This window comes from Artemia sp. Qi Xiang Cuo, chromosome 15, assembly GCF_049724085.1.
Source record: "Artemia sp. Qi Xiang Cuo chromosome 15, ASM4972408v1, whole genome shotgun sequence".
NCBI lineage: Eukaryota > Metazoa > Arthropoda > Branchiopoda > Anostraca > Artemiidae > Artemia > Artemia sp. Qi Xiang Cuo.
Window position 1 is genome coordinate 3,355,329 of NC_142808.1, and position 15,750 is coordinate 3,371,078.

The following is a 15,750-nucleotide window of genomic DNA, read 5'->3' on the forward strand; positions in this document are numbered from 1 at the left end:
AGATTGTGGACTATTTAGCGTTGCTTAAGTTCTGTTACGTTTAGAATTAATTTTATATGGAGATCATGGACTATTTAGCGCTGCTTAAGATCTGTTACGTTTAGAATTAATTTTTTACGGAGATTATTGAATATTTAGCGTTGCTTCAGATCTGTTACGTTTAGAATTAATTTTCTATGGAGATTATGGACTATTTAGCGTTGCTTAAGATCTGTTACGTTTAGAATTAATTTCTATGGAGATTATTGACTATTTATTGCTGATTTAGGTCTGTTACGTTGAGAACTACTTTTTTTTTATGGAGATTGTGGACTATTTAGCGTTGCTTAAGATCTGTTACGTTTAGAATTAATTTTCTATGGAGATCATGGACTATTTAGAGTTGCTTAAGATCTGTTACGTTGAGAACTACTTTTTTTTATGGAGATTATGGACTATTTAGCGTTGCTTAAGGTCTGTTACGTTTAGAATTACTTTTTTATGTATGGACTATTTAGCGTTGCTTAAGATCTGTTACGTTTAGAATTAATTTTCTATGGAGATCATGGACTATTTAGCACTGTTTAAGGTCTGTTACGTTTAGAATTAATTTCTTATGGAAATTATGGACTATTTAGCGTTGCTTAAGATCTGTTACGTTTAGAATTAATTTTCTATGGAGATTGTGGACTATTTAGCGTTGCTTAAGATCTGTTACGTTTAGAATTAATTTTTTATGGAGATCATGGACTATTTAGCGTTGCTTCAGATCTGTTACGTTTAGAACTACTTTTTTTTATGGAGATTATGGACTATTTAGCGTTGCTTAAGATCTGTTACGTTTAGAATTAATTTTCTATGGAGATAATGTACTATTTAGCGTTGCTTAAGATCTGTTACGTTGAGAACTACTTTTTTTTATGGAGATTATGGACTATTTAGCGTTGCTTAAGATCTGTTACGTTTAGAATTAATTTTCTATGGAGATTATGGACTATTTAGCGTTGCTTAAGATCTGTTACGTTTAGAATTAATTTCTATGGAGATTATGGACTATTTAGTGCTGCTTTAGGTCTGTTACGTTGAGAACTACTTTTTTTTATGGAGATTATGGACTATTTAGCGTTGCTTAAGGTCTGTTACGTTTAGAATTACTTTTTTATGTATGGACTATTTAGCGTTGCTTAAGATCTGTTACGTTTAGAATTAATTTTCTATGGAGATTATGGACTATTTAGCGTTGCTTAAGATCTGTTACGTTTAGAATTAATTTTCTATGGAGATCATGGACTATTTAGCGCTGCTTAAGGTCTGTTACGTTTAGAATTACTTTTTAAGGAGATTATGGACTATTTAGCTTGTTGATCACAAAATCCTTTTAGAAAAAATGGTAGAAAAAATATACCCATCTTTATTATTAAAATCATCAAGAGCTTCTTAACAAATAGAGAGCAAACTGTGAAGAATAAAGACCAATTTTCCACTTCTCTGCCAGTTTTTTGTGGAATTCCACAAGGAACTGTGATCGGGCCGCTGGTCTTCCTCCTCATGATAAATGAAATTGCCGCTGAGCTGGAGGACAGATGGAAATACGTTGACGAATTGTCCTTAACGGAAATCGTATCCAAGGATTCGACGAGCAATGCTGCTGGTTTCATTGACCAAGTTACCTCAGAGGCAACTGAACTAAATATGGTTGTGAATAAAGACAAATACTTGGTCACAGCATTTTCTTTTCTTCAGAATACTCAACTATCTTTCAAACCTCCTATAGCTTCCGAGCTAATAAGCCATAAAATACCTTTACTTGGTGTGGTGATTTCTTCTGACCTCTCATGGCGGGAGAATACAAAAACAATTGTAAAAAAAAGCTAACGGCGCAATCCAAATGCTAAAAACACTGAAAAAATTTCGAGTTCCTAAGGAAAAGCTGAAACTAACATTTCACACTTTCATCCGCCCCTTAGCTGAATATGCTTGTCCGGTTTGGCACTTTGCCCTAACCCAGGATGAAACTGATAAAATAGAACAAGTTCAGAAGAGATCACTGCAAATCATTTATGGCGGTTCCTCTCTACCTTACTCGTTTTACCTCAAGGAATTTAAACTTGAATCCCTTTCTTTCCGTCGAGACAAATTATGCCAGAGACTTGGCTCCTTCCTCCCTCTACATTCCACCTACCGATCATTCCTTCCCCCACCTTCTGTCCCTATAAGATCTTGTCCACCCCGGGCCGTAGCTGATAACGTTCCGAAACTCACCGCAATCCCCTATAACATAATGCACGACAGAAAAAGCTCTGTGGTAAGCTGTGTGAAATATCACTATGATCTCTAGTGTTTTTATTATTTAGTTTATTTTATCCTGACGAAGTTTTATCGCACAACTTTATTTTGCTAATTATGACTAAGAGACATCATATTTGGGCTTTGCCCACGAGAGTTATGTCTTGTTTTTGAATTAAATGAATTTGAATTTGTTATGTTTAGAATTACTTTTCTATGGAAATTATGGACTATTTAGCGTTGCTTAAGATCTGTTACGTTTAGAATTAATTTTCTATGGAGATTATGGACTATTTAGCGCTGCTTAAGGTCTGTTACGTTTAGAATTACTTTTCTTTGGAGATTAGGGACTTTTTAGCGCTGCTTAAGGTCTGTTACGTTTAGAATTATTTTTCTATGGAGATTATGGACTATTTGGCGTTGCTTAAGATCTGTTACGTTTAGGATTAATTTTCTATGGAGATTATGGACTATTTAGCGCTGCTTAAGGTCTGTTACATTTAGAATTACTTTTCTATGGAGATTAGGGACTACGTAGCTGCTTAAGATCTGTTACGTTTAGAATTACTTTTCTATGGAGATTAGGGACTATTTAGCGCTGCTTAAGATTTGTTACGCTTAGAATTACCTTTCTATGGAGATCATGGATTATTTAGCGCTGCTTAAGGTCTGTTACGTTTAGAATTACTTTTCTAAGGTCTGGAGATCATGGGCTATTTAGCGCTACTTAAGGTCTGTTATGTTTAGAATTACTTTTCTATGGAGATTATGGACTACTTAGCGCTGCTTAAGGTCTGTTACGTTTAGAATTACTTTTTTATGTATGGACTATTTAGCGTTGCTTAAGATCTGTTACGTTTAGAATTAATTTTCTATGGAGATTATGAACTATTTAGCGCTGCTTAACGTCTGTTACGAATTATTTTTCTGTGGAGATCATGGACTATTTAGCGCTGCTTAAGGTCTGTTATGTTTAGAATTACTTTTCTATGGAGATTATGGACTATTTAGCGCTGATTAAGGTCTGTTACGTTTATAATTAATTTTCTGTGGAGATTATGGACTATTTAGTGATGCTTAAGGTCTGTTACGTTTAGAATTACTTTTTTATGGAGATTATGGACTATTTAGCGTTGCTTAAGGTCTTTTACGTTTAGAATTATTTTTATATGGAGATTATGGACTATTTTGCGCTGCTTAAGGTCTGTTATGTTTATTCTATGGAGATTATAGACTATTTAGCGCTGCTTAAGGTTTGTTATGTTTAGAATTACTTTTCTATGGAATTTCTCAAATATTGTCAAACGGATGAGTGTATAGGGTCTCAATTTCGAATTTGATTTAAATTTACTTTTGAATTTTTTCTTCTTTAGATTTTCTTCTTTTGGGGGGAAGTGGTACTGATTTTTCTACCCTTTTCCTTCTGGAAAATCATGTATGATAGCTCTTAGCGCTGCTTAAAATCTGTTGTTGAGTGCCGCTTTACTAGGAAATCTCTCGAATACTTTCAAACAGATACAATGTCTTAGATCTTTATTTTGTGTTTGATTAAAATTTGGTTTCGAATTTTTAAAGAATGTTTCTCCTTTTGCGGGGAGGAGTCACTGATTTTTCTATCTTTTCGTACTTGAAAGGTATGTTTGACAGCTCTTAGCGCCGCTTAAAATCTCTTTAAGCTTAGTGCCGGTTTACATGGGAAATCTCTCAAATATTCCTAAAGTGATGCAGTTTTATATCTTTATTTTATGCTTGATTAAAACTTTATTTTTATTTTTAAGAATGTATCTTATTTTGGGGGAGGGATCACCAACTTTTCTATCTTACTTGGAAGGTTGTGTTGCAAAGCTCTTAGTTCCACTTAATATCTGTTAACTTTTGTGCCGCTTTACAAGGAAATTTCTCAAATATTTTGTTTTGGAGGGAGGGCAGGGGCGTCATTTCGGGGGTGGGGGGGGGCAAGGGTGCATTCCCCAAATGATTTAGAGAAAAACTATTAAATAGCCAATGACCCTTGACTATCTGGATATGTACTCCTCTTGCCCCCAAATAAAAATGCTGGAGCTGCTCCTCTGAGGGGGTGTAAGGATTTTCTACCATTTTACTGCTTGGGAGGGTGAGTTGAATAGCTCTTGGGGGTCGAAATCCAAATTATACTTCAATATATGGACAGCGGGGCTCAATATTTAAATATTTAACATTCAATATTCATTCAATATAAACATTCAATATTTAAATATATCCTTCAAACAAGCTGGAAAACATTTTCTTAAGCGTTGCTGTAATGCGTTGTGATCATTGCTGTAAAAGTAATCTAAATGTGTCGAAGTCTCCAACAGTTGAAGGCTATTGAAGACAAGGGGGAGAGAGGATTATGCAGCCCCCTCCTCATTGGAAGCGTCTTGAGTATGTGAATTTATGTTTTGGAAAGGGAGTGGGGGCCCAGACCTGGATTTCATTTTTTTAGTGGATATCTATTTTAGATAAAATTCCAGGTGAAAGGGTTTTTGCCACCTTGAAAAGTTGCTCATTTAGGTGAATAAAACTTACAGGAACATTTTCAGGTCCAAGCTTTGCCTGGCAACGTCTTTGGGGTAGAGCTCAAGCCCTTTTCTCCCCCAAAGGGCACGAAGTTTAAATAAACTAGAACGAACTTGTGTGACAAAAGCAACATTTTCCTAAATAAACCTAAACCAAATACAAGAAAATGTTTTGAGCCTCCTTAGTTTGCTAAATCCCGATTTAAATTAATTATATTTAATTATATTAATATTTAATTTTACTGTTATTGATATTTAATAATATTTAATGTTATTAATGTTAATATTTACGGTTATTCAAATTTTTACGTGTATTGACGTGAAGGAAGAGGAAAACTATTAACTTAATATTTTTTTTGGGTTGTCCTCTAGGCATATTTTATTGTATAGTAATGGAAAATATTATCTGAATACAATACCTTTTATACAATGTATAATATTATCCTACCCTATAGTGTATAATACTACAATACAATGAATAATACAATACCATCATGTATCTTTTTTGCTCTTTAAATGTATTTGAATGTGACGTCATTCAATTTCAAGGTTAATAGGTTTACCTTGATATAAACCTGTTTTTATGCAATTTCCTAAGCCTTAGAAATGGGAAAGGAATAACGATGGGAGCTTGAGAACACCTTTCTTGCTCTATGCTCTGTCTATGCTTCAGTCTATTCAGTCTTCTGTCTTCAGTCTTCTGTCTATGTTCAGTCTTCAGTCTTCTGTCTATGTTCAGTCTATGCTCTGAACCCATTCCTAAAAGTTTTTCATCTAACCCTTTTCCTTTCCGAGGTAGCAAAGAGCCTCGCATGTTCAATTTTATAGCTTTTTGCTTAGTGCATATCCCTATACAATGAAATATTACATATCCTATTGTTATTTACGTTTTTCCTCTTTCTCGTTCTTTCCCTTTTCATCTTTCTTATCCAACATTTTATTTTTATATAGTACTCCGATTGCATATGCACAGGAAACTCAACTGGAACAGCTACCAAAGGATACTGCAGCTTAAACTGTCCTAATTTCTATTGGTATTTGGGAATATTTTCATTTTTTGTCTTGTTGCATTCCACTTCAGAAGTAGGTTCTATGCTGCTGACGTTGCGCTGTGTTGAGCCTAGAGAAAAGGCAATGGCCCTTGGTTTAGTCCATTTTGCTATTGGTCTTTTTGGTAAGTTGAAATTTTGTCTATTAATGAATAATGAATTCAAAATACAAGGGGGGGGGTGTGTTTTTTCATTTATTTCTGCGCAAATTCCAAAAAGTCATTCTTCAATGTAATTAGCAAAAAAAGGTATTTTTAGAGTCATTGCTGGGGGGGGGGACGATATAACTAAAGAATAGGCGAAAAAATGCTTTCGGATACGACCTTTGATCACGACTAAAATATATCCTAAAGTACATTTTGCATAATTGAACTTATATCCTACGAATTGTTGGAAAACATACCAAATGTACATCTTGGGTAAATATTGTCATTAAAAAAAATGGGAAACACGAAGTTGCACCCCCTCCCCTTTAGATTTTGAAAATACCGTTTTTTATCTTCACAAAAAAAATCAAAATATATAAACATAAAATCAAAACATCATTTTCCAGTTATTTTTTAAATCAATCCATTTTCGCTCATGGACCAATTGACTAATAGTTGAATTACCCAATTAGCTACTACTTAATCAATCAATCCTGCATTCTCCTCGTATTTCCCACAAGATAAACATTAACATCCTTAATGATAATAATAATTCTTCGACAAAATAAAAAAAAGTTTTTGTATTTTCCTTTCCAGTCATTTTGTGTTATAAGAATAGATGGGATTGGGCAGGGACAACTGGTTTAACGGATCTAGAATGGGGAGGAGTCATTCTTGCTCCTCCCCGATGAGCATCACGAGTGTGCTCCGTGAGGCTGTCATTTTTTTATAGAAAAATATACGAATACCGTACATAATTGCGCATGAAATTAATTTATTCAGTTGTTAATGCGAAAAGTATAAAGCAAATTCTAAAAAGGATAAATTTAAATTGCAAAAAAAAAATATTTGAAATTTGGTCAACATCCCAGTGTCCTAATCAACTTATATCCATAAATTGGAATTAGAATGGGGTCTCAGTTACGATTCTTCAAGGTTTTCAAAAACACTTTTCATTTCATAAAATTATAAATTTATAAAATAAAGAAAACGACAATATTCATAGGTTGTTTTAAAGCCATGAGGGTACTGATTTGAATTTAGTGCTAAAAACACTAGCCAGAAACACTTTCAACTAGCAGTCATGATCGTAGAGATAGAATAAACGCAGAGACCTGCATCTGACAAATTTTGCCATTTTCACCACCTCTACGACCTGGATTCAATTTCGAATTCTAGCTATTTTTGTAGCTTACGAATATCAGTCTAAGAACCATCTGCTTGTCGTGAGTTTCGATGACTTTAGATCCCGCTTCACTAGTGAGCTCCCAAATATCGTCTTTAAACGTCATTTGATTTTTTTTTTCTGGTGGAGTCAACAATACTGTCAATAGCAAAGAAGAGTTGAGGCTAATGCTTTGTTTTTTTTTCAAGATTTCATGTTGAAAACCTTTGAAAATTTTTAGGTTTTCCTAATTTTCTTGTAGGGTATCTTGAAAAAAAATTTAAGTTGAAATCTTTTGCATCTGAACTTAGTATAGGTTCTCAAATGAGAAAGAAATGAATTTAAACAGAGAATAATCTTTAACTTGTCACAAGTTATTTGAACTGCTTGCATCTAAAAATTTGGTTGTTTGGGACATGAATTTCCCTTAAATTTAGTTTTCGAAATATGATTCATAATAGTAGAATAATTGTTCCAGGGATCTTTTAAGCTCATTGTACTTCGTGAAAGTTCGTAACGCTTGTCTTTAGTTTAATATTTCTTTCTAATTTTCAATACAAGCCTATGTCACAAGGTTTGATAACGTTCATTCTACATACAATATTTTTACAGACTTGTTGCCTTTTTGCGTCATTTTAAAATTATTCTTCTTCTTCTAGGAAACGTACCTTGCCCCATAATTTACGGTGCTGTTGTTGATTCTGCTTGTCTCGTTTGGGATTTCACGTGTGGTCAGCAAGGAGCCTGTTGGTTATATGACGTAGATTCCTTTCGTTTTTTCTTCCATGGTAAGTTAAAATTTGAATTCCTAAAATTCTTTCTTGAATTTTAAAATTTGAAGTTCTCTCCAAAATATGAATTCCTTCCAAACTCTTTCTTGAATTCTAAACTCTTTTTAAAGATTGTTTTAAACTATCTAAGATATGTCATTAGCTGCATTTCTGAAAGTTGTTGGAGGCTGCTTGACTCTTATATATGTCGTTGGAGGTTGATTGACTCTTATGAAAGTCCCAATTATCTTTGGAAGCTGTCTCTCAATAAAACTGAAAAACTTTCAGCTTATCCCTAACAGCTCTTTAAATCCAAGTAGGGTTTATACCATGTAACGAGTCACTTGCGGCTCTTTGATGTACACTATGGTGTCTGCATTAGGCACTGTATGTGAAGGGGGAACCGGCTCCACTCTGGGAAGCAGTTGCGTCAATTCAAGAAAATTTAGACGGGCAAAATTAGTTTTTGAATATCTAAGGGGCAGTCAAAAGTTGTCTTTTTTTCAATTTCATCAATGAGAAAACAAAAAAAGACGTTTTCAGTAAAAATACGCCAAAAAAATTCAACTAAAGGGGGGGGAAAGAGATCTAGGGTGCTATTAAAATTTAGAATCATTCAGGAATTCGTGGTTCGCCTTTGACACGCATTAAAGTCTTTTTGCCTAATAGCTCGTCAGCAAAATCGTATTAGATTAATTTCTGTCGACCAAAAAGGTTCAAGCCGAACTGGCAACCATGGCAAAACCAAAGAACTGAACATTGTGTCATAGATCTGTTGTTTTTAAAGATTGACTTATTTGGGTGTTTTTTTCTGTGTGGTCCCTGGCGTATATTGTGCATTTCGTATTGTGTGCCATATGTGCACATGTTCCATATGGGCGTAATTTATTGATGTGTACCGAAAATTAGTCTGGTTATTGGGGTGTAAGGTACGGGGGTCACCACTTATTGGTGCAAAAATGGCGCAAAAATGTTGCTATGCCGCTTACTCGAGGGGGAAAATCCCTTGTCAGCCCAAATGTTAGTGGGATTCCCGCGCTTACCCCAATGGTTCCGTATCTATCGGGTATGTCAGTTCTTGATTTACAATATACCCTGCCTTAGGGTACGATAGCGTGATCGAATGGTCCCAGGGGCCACTTTAAGGCCAAGGGTACCCGTCCTGGGTTACCGGTAATATTTCTAACTATCTCCTTGGACTCCACCTAGGCTAAAAAGTCAAAGATTATGTAGTATAAAAAATCTTACTGTAATCAGTCACGCTACAAAAGGAACTAAAAAATCACACACCCAATTTTTTCCCAGCTCGCTCAGCCGGCCGCGTGCCTGCGATTGGTGGTGGGTGAATTTTTCCAGCCAATCCATAAGCTTACTAATTACTGGTCAATCATCCCTAACTGCGCACTTAATGCCTCGTGGTCTGTGTAACCAACTACGCAATTACAGAAGGACAGAAAATGGCGCCACCAAAATTAAAGGAAAATTAATAATTATTACTTGGGGAAGAGAATAATTAAGGGACCAAAAGAGTGAGTCACATATAAGTAGAGTGTAAATTCTTATTTTGGTTTTATAGCAATATTTTTTTTTCTAGGAATCACTGCCTTTTTGATGTTACTTGCCTTTTGTGTAGATTTTGGTGTTTGGTGTAAAGCTGGCAAAATAAACCTTGATAGTGATGAAGATGGAGTGGAAATGAAAGAAGTTACAGCATTGCCAGTTGAAGTTCAGTACGAAAGTAGTTTATAGACTGACAATATATTTTAGACAAGTTTTAAACAAAGCGAATGAAGTTAAATGTTGATCTGATTAAAGTGGCAAAATAATTTCCCTTGAAGAGGTGGACCAAGAAAAGTCAAGATGACTTAAGTCCGTTGAACCAAAGCTTTATCCCAGTGACCTAAATTTGACCAGTCTGAATATAAAGGAAGTATTTGACAGAAAGCCGACTTTATATTATTTGAATGGATTTCGAAAAAAAACATTAGTGCATTCAATGAGAAGGTGTGTTGGGATTTCTTTTTTTTTTTCAAATTAGTTCTTTTTTCCTGCAAGAAATGAATTTTCTAGAAACCAATCTGACCAAGTCCACTTTCTGTGTTTTCTGAGATCTAAAAGCCAACGTACTTAGTTGCATCTATACTTTGTGCTTTCATAATAGACTAAGGGCAGGTAAATTAACTTTGGCTAATGAATATTGGTTAAAAATTGTCAGTTAACTTCTTGGTCTAAGGACACTTAAGATTTTTTCTCCCAAGGCCACATTACAATAGAATTGAAAATATTCTTTATGCTGAAACATGTAACCAAACTTCTAATAATAATAATAATAATAAAAAACTTGATATTTTGTCACTGCCACGCCTAAATTTCGTATCCGACATTATGCTTTTGGGATGATTCCGAAAAGTTGATTCTAAGGTTTTTCAAGTTCGAAATGAAAGGACACTTTAATTATGTGAATGTTATGCAAGTTTTGTTATGTAACAGCTATTCTCAAATGGGGGATTGCAGGGTTATGTTTGACCCCCTCCTCCCCTCCCTGAAATACTTGTCAGATCCGTAAAAACGTAACAAAAATAAATACAAACAAATTTGTCATGTGTTTTGAAGATTTTTTCACCCCCCCCCCCCCGACAAAAAATCCTAGATATGGCTCTGATTCATTGGTAACATGGTTTTTAGCAATTTGGTATACTAATGTTCTCAAACAATTCGAATTGCTGTTGGACCTTTGGATCTGAAATCTTAAATCACCAGCTCGGGCCTCTTGAATCTAAAGCCGGGGCTTTAGCTTTCTAATTTCAGTATCTGTAAATGTCATTCCCTGCCACGCATAAAGATTGTGTCTGAAATTTTTAAACTTCTGAGATAATTCCAAAAAATCTTTTCTGGGTGGTTTCTAGGTAAAAATAAAAGTTGTTGCAGTGAGAATATATGCATGAAACAATAGGCCTGTTTCAGCCATCCTAACATAAATGGTTGGTTACATTTTTATTAACAATTATGCTGATTGATTTTCTTTAATATTTGAAATGTTGTTGTAAAAAATTGTTGATAAATCCCGATTACTATATTACTATAATGTATGATTATACTTGTTTTGGACTTTGAGATGCCGTTCTTAAATCTTTGTTTATGTGTAAAATTTTCTTTTTAAATTCACAACATTTTGGGTGTTTTGAAAAATTATTGGCAACAGAATTTTATAAATCGATTAATTTCGCAGGGGGACATAAAACTGTTAATTTTCAATAACAACCGAGACGGCGGGAACAGGCCTAATGCTTGTTTCGAAGTATCGAATTGCTTTTTTTTTGGTGTATCGACTTTTGTTTTATGAACTTGATCAGTAAGGCGTTTATGGTTCGAATATTTATACGCTTTTCGAGGTGAAAAAATTTGAAAAGGCAGCCTTTTTTTCAATGGCAACTAAATCAATAGCAAGGAATTACAATGCATTTTTCGTAGGTGGAACAACTTGAAAAAGCAGCTTTTTGTTTTTACTATCGGATAACATACAATCACAGCCTACTAAAATAGCAAATTGGTATGATATTGGCCAGTATCTTTCTTTTGTGATTGCTATAGCTAGTGGTTAACTGCAACAGTTGATACGATATTGACGAAGTTGATCGCATATTGATGCGATATCAGTGTATCAATAGCAAGGAACTACAACGCACTTTCCGAAGGCCAGACGAATCGAAAAAGCAGCTTTTTTACTCTTGGACAACATACAATAACAGACAATTAAAATAATAAATTGATACAGTATCGTCCAGTATCTTGCGTAAGTGACTACTATAGCTGACGGTTTTCTGCGACAGCTATGTCGCAGAGCTTCAGTGAAGTTGATACGATGTTGACGAAGTTGATCAATCGCATGTTGATACGATGTCGGTGAATCAATAGCAAGGGATTATGACGCACTTTTCGAGGCTGCGATAGCTCAAAAAAGCAGCTTTTTGATTATCGGATAACGTAAAATCGCGGATAATTAAAATGTAAATTGACACGTCATCGGCCAGTATCTTGCTTCTGTGACTACTACAGCTGACGTTTTCTGCGACTGTCCTGTCGCAGTATGTCAACGCAGTTGATACGACACTGATGCAGTCGATAAATCGCACATTGATACAACACCGGTAATATAATTGCAAGGAATTACAGCGCTTTTTCCGAAGGTGAGCCAATTTGAACAAGCAGCTTTTTTGCTATCGGGTAATAAATAATCGTGGACGACTAAAATAGTAAATGTATACGACATCGGCCAGTATCTTGCTTTTTTGACTACTATAGATGGCAGTTTTCTGCAGCAACTCTGTCGTAGTACTTCATCATGGTTGATCCGATATTGACTTAGATGATAAATCGTATATTAACATGATATATGTAAATAAATAGCCAGGAATTAAACACGCTTTTCGAAGGTGACACAACCCGAAAAAGCGGTTTTTTACTATTGAATAACAAACAATCACGGACGATTAATATCGCAAATTGACAGGGCATCGTCCAGTATCTAGATTCTGTGACTGTTATAGCTGACTTTTTCTACTATTGAAAAGCATACAATTTTGGACGTTGGTATCGTATATCGATACGGTATCGGTAAATTTATAACTAGGAATTGCGATACACTTTTTGATTGTGACGTACTCTCACCTCTCCAAGAATATAACCGTTTTCATCGTACGTCTAGTCGTCTTATTTTCATTGATTATCTTCCTCTTTTCCTCCAGAAAAACAGTGGGGTGTCACAGTAGTCAGATATCAGAACGAAAAAGGGTAGGGTGACAAGAAATTTTAAGTTGTGGATATCACCACAATAAAGCTCTGGCTCCTACTCTGCTGCCATTAGGGTCCAGCTAAATCTTTGAAAATATTTCGACTTAAATTGTAATTTCTTATAATTATCTTCTAATTGACCTGTTTTCACCAGCCGCCCTCTCCAAAAGAGGTTTGTTATCAATTCACAGCATGGTTTGAGAGGTTGTTGTGTTGAAAGCACATCATCGATCGTTCTTATCTTAGTCCAGATACTGAAGAGGATGTCCAAGCCTCATCTCTGTTCTATGAGTAGTGACAACCCTATTTCAACTATAAAACTGTTTATATATTTTTTCCAGAGTTACATTGCAACTATCTGTTATTCTATATTTGGAGTTGTATCTGCCAATGGCACTTCCAGTGAATCTTTTATACAGATCTTATGAAACTATATTAACGTATATATTTTTTGGACAGTGTAAGGTTACTTAATGTTTCGTGATCTTCGTAAATTTTACCGAATCGCTGCCTGATTTATGCCGAATTTTCTGCAGAAATAAAGAATTTTACCAAATTTCAGCCGATTTTGCAAATTTTCGCCTTCGGTGAAAATTTCACCGAATGGAAAAAACCGAATGATCTCCGTTTCAAAGCCCTTCAGCCAGGATTTGCAATGGGGGGCGGGGGGCCAGCCATCCTGTGCTTTCGCACGCCCTTCCTGCTTACCTTCCCCAAATTTATCCAAGTACCCATTTAGAGCTCAGTCGACTCTAGCTGAGTTGCAGGCACGCCACTATCCCCCGTCCCAAACGAAATAATAACTGGTCACACCAGGAATCAAACCCCGCCCTTCGTAAAAAGGATTCTAAATCCAGTGCGCCAACCTTTCGGCTAGGACGACCTTAGTATATAGTACCAGTAGACCGATCTTAGCTCGGTCAAAAGAAAGCCAGTTTCTCTTTCGCAATACGACCTACATTTTATTTTATTAGATTCGCTGTAGAAAGTAAAATCGTTATAGAACCGGACATCTGGGTATTTGTGACTTTTATCCATCTGAAAAACATTTTTCTGAAATTAGGTAGAGCAATAGGACAATAAACGAATTGTCCCAAAGTCGGGATCTATCCTATAAAGTCGTTTTTTTTCAAACCGAAAAATGAACAATTATTTTATTACTAACAAACATATTAAACGAACAAAAATCCCCTGGTCTGCACATTATTATTGCATTTATTTTTCCGTAATGTGTAGTCTTAGTGCGAAGCAATTAAGAATTCGGACTCACTTCGCAGCTATCAAACGGTAATGTCATTCCCTAAAAGCTTGGAAACCCCTGATTCGTCAAAAAAAAAAAATTGCGTTTTGAAACTCCCCCGAAATATGCTAAAGGATTAGAACCTTCAAGGATCTCTAATATCAGTCAGCACATGATGTGTGAAAATGTTAAGAAGGCTGGGAGGGGGAACTAGTTGTCCCAAATTAATACCCCATCTAGGTAGTGTTTTTGCACCGAAAAATTGCAGTATGCCCAGTATTTCCCAGGCCAGAATATATTTTTGGGACTTCAAATGGGGGAGGGGATGAAAGAGTGAAAGCAGTTTTACGTTCCATTCGACTAAGGTTTTCTGCACTATAAACCACCTTAGAAATTATAATCTATTAATGATGTAATGACGTAAACTTAAATGACACCTTTTTTCTAAGGCTATCAAAATGGTATATCTCCACTATTAGGTAAAGTTCACGAATAAATTTCTCCTGATTTCCTCTTATTGCTGAAATTCCCCTTTATTAACCTTACATCAGGTTTTTATCAGTGAGAAAATTGTTTTAAAGTGATTTTGTCATCGTAGTCTCCACGTGCACGACTCCATGGTGCATAGTGTAAATGTATGGTGCTTGTGCATATAGCATGAAACAGGAACTCTTTACAAATTTCGTATTTTTTTACTGTCGTCCATCACATCATTTATATCCATGACTATCTGAAAAGCTCTAAAAAATACTCCCTTCTGCTCAAAATTTAACATTTTTTTATTAATATAAATTTCAAATTCAGATTTAACAGACACACGAAGTGTGCTCCTTGTTATGAGATAGGGGAGGTGATTTTGTAGAGGACTTTCCATCGAAGCTCAGTAACAGGGTTTCTAAGTCGGATCCATAACAGGTTTTTAATAGCACCCATCCATTATCATTATTTTTTTATTATACTATTATTATTTATTTTGTTATCTTTTATAAAATATTTATATATTATTATCATTATTTAATATTTGCCAAGCGTTTAGTTTCTATTTCATGACTCAAAAATTCCAGAAGGTGAAGGATCTACTAAGAAGAAAACTTCGTGAGCGCCTGGATCGAATAGGTGTGGGGCCCGATTGGATTTTTTTGTGGGGCCCACTCTATATATTAAATATTTAAATAGAATTCAGATTCCGTATATATATATATATATAAATACATTAAATTTGACACTAATCAAATGTCACATAAAAAAACATTACTGAATCTCATCCAGCTATGAGAATTTAAAATAAATATATTTTTTATTATTTGAATAATTCATAATTTTTCCATTACCTTCAAAAGATATTTGCTTAAAATTTCGAACAATTTTTTGTTCATTTTAATGATAGCGCGGGGCCCTTTTGGGCCCAATCGCCCTTTATCCGGCACTGTGTAGTCTAATTGAGGTAAAATTGTAAATATTTCAGGGGGGTTGTGGTGCGGCTTTTCTTGTCCTGTAAGGCTCAATTCGGGACCTACTGGTACAGAAGGTCTCTTCATTTTCATTTTTGATTGTGATATTTGTAGGTGTCAGTTTTAATCGTTACTTATAATTCCGTTGTAATTCCGTTGTGCAATTAATATACGCTACTTTGACTCTTTAAATTAAAGTTTCTTGTGTCTTCAAATGTCTCTTGGCTCTTGCTGAATTAATTTTTATGTGTCACTGAACGTTTTATTTTATTACGTCTATATTTTATTTTTGTAAAATAACTGCCATGGAACGCCCAGGGTAAAGCCATAACGGTG

At 35.0% G+C, this 15,750-nt stretch overlaps 1 protein-coding gene across 3 annotated transcripts in view; it reads left to right on the plus strand.

Moving 5' to 3' along the window:
• Nucleotides 1-13,857, plus strand: part of Oatp74D (Organic anion transporting polypeptide 74D) — a 204,348-nt gene extending 190,491 nt beyond the window's left edge. For all 3 annotated transcript variants that reach the window (XM_089101351.1, XM_089101353.1, XM_089101352.1), the window contains exons 11-13: nucleotides 5,754-5,976; nucleotides 7,822-7,950; nucleotides 9,527-13,857. In XM_089101351.1, coding sequence (XP_088957477.1) covers nucleotides 5,754-5,976; nucleotides 7,822-7,950; nucleotides 9,527-9,681 — 507 coding nt within the window. In that variant the 3' untranslated portion in view covers nucleotides 9,682-13,857. The remainder of the gene's footprint in view (nucleotides 1-5,753; nucleotides 5,977-7,821; nucleotides 7,951-9,526) is intronic.
• The last annotated feature ends 1,893 nt before the right edge of the window (nucleotides 13,858-15,750 follow it).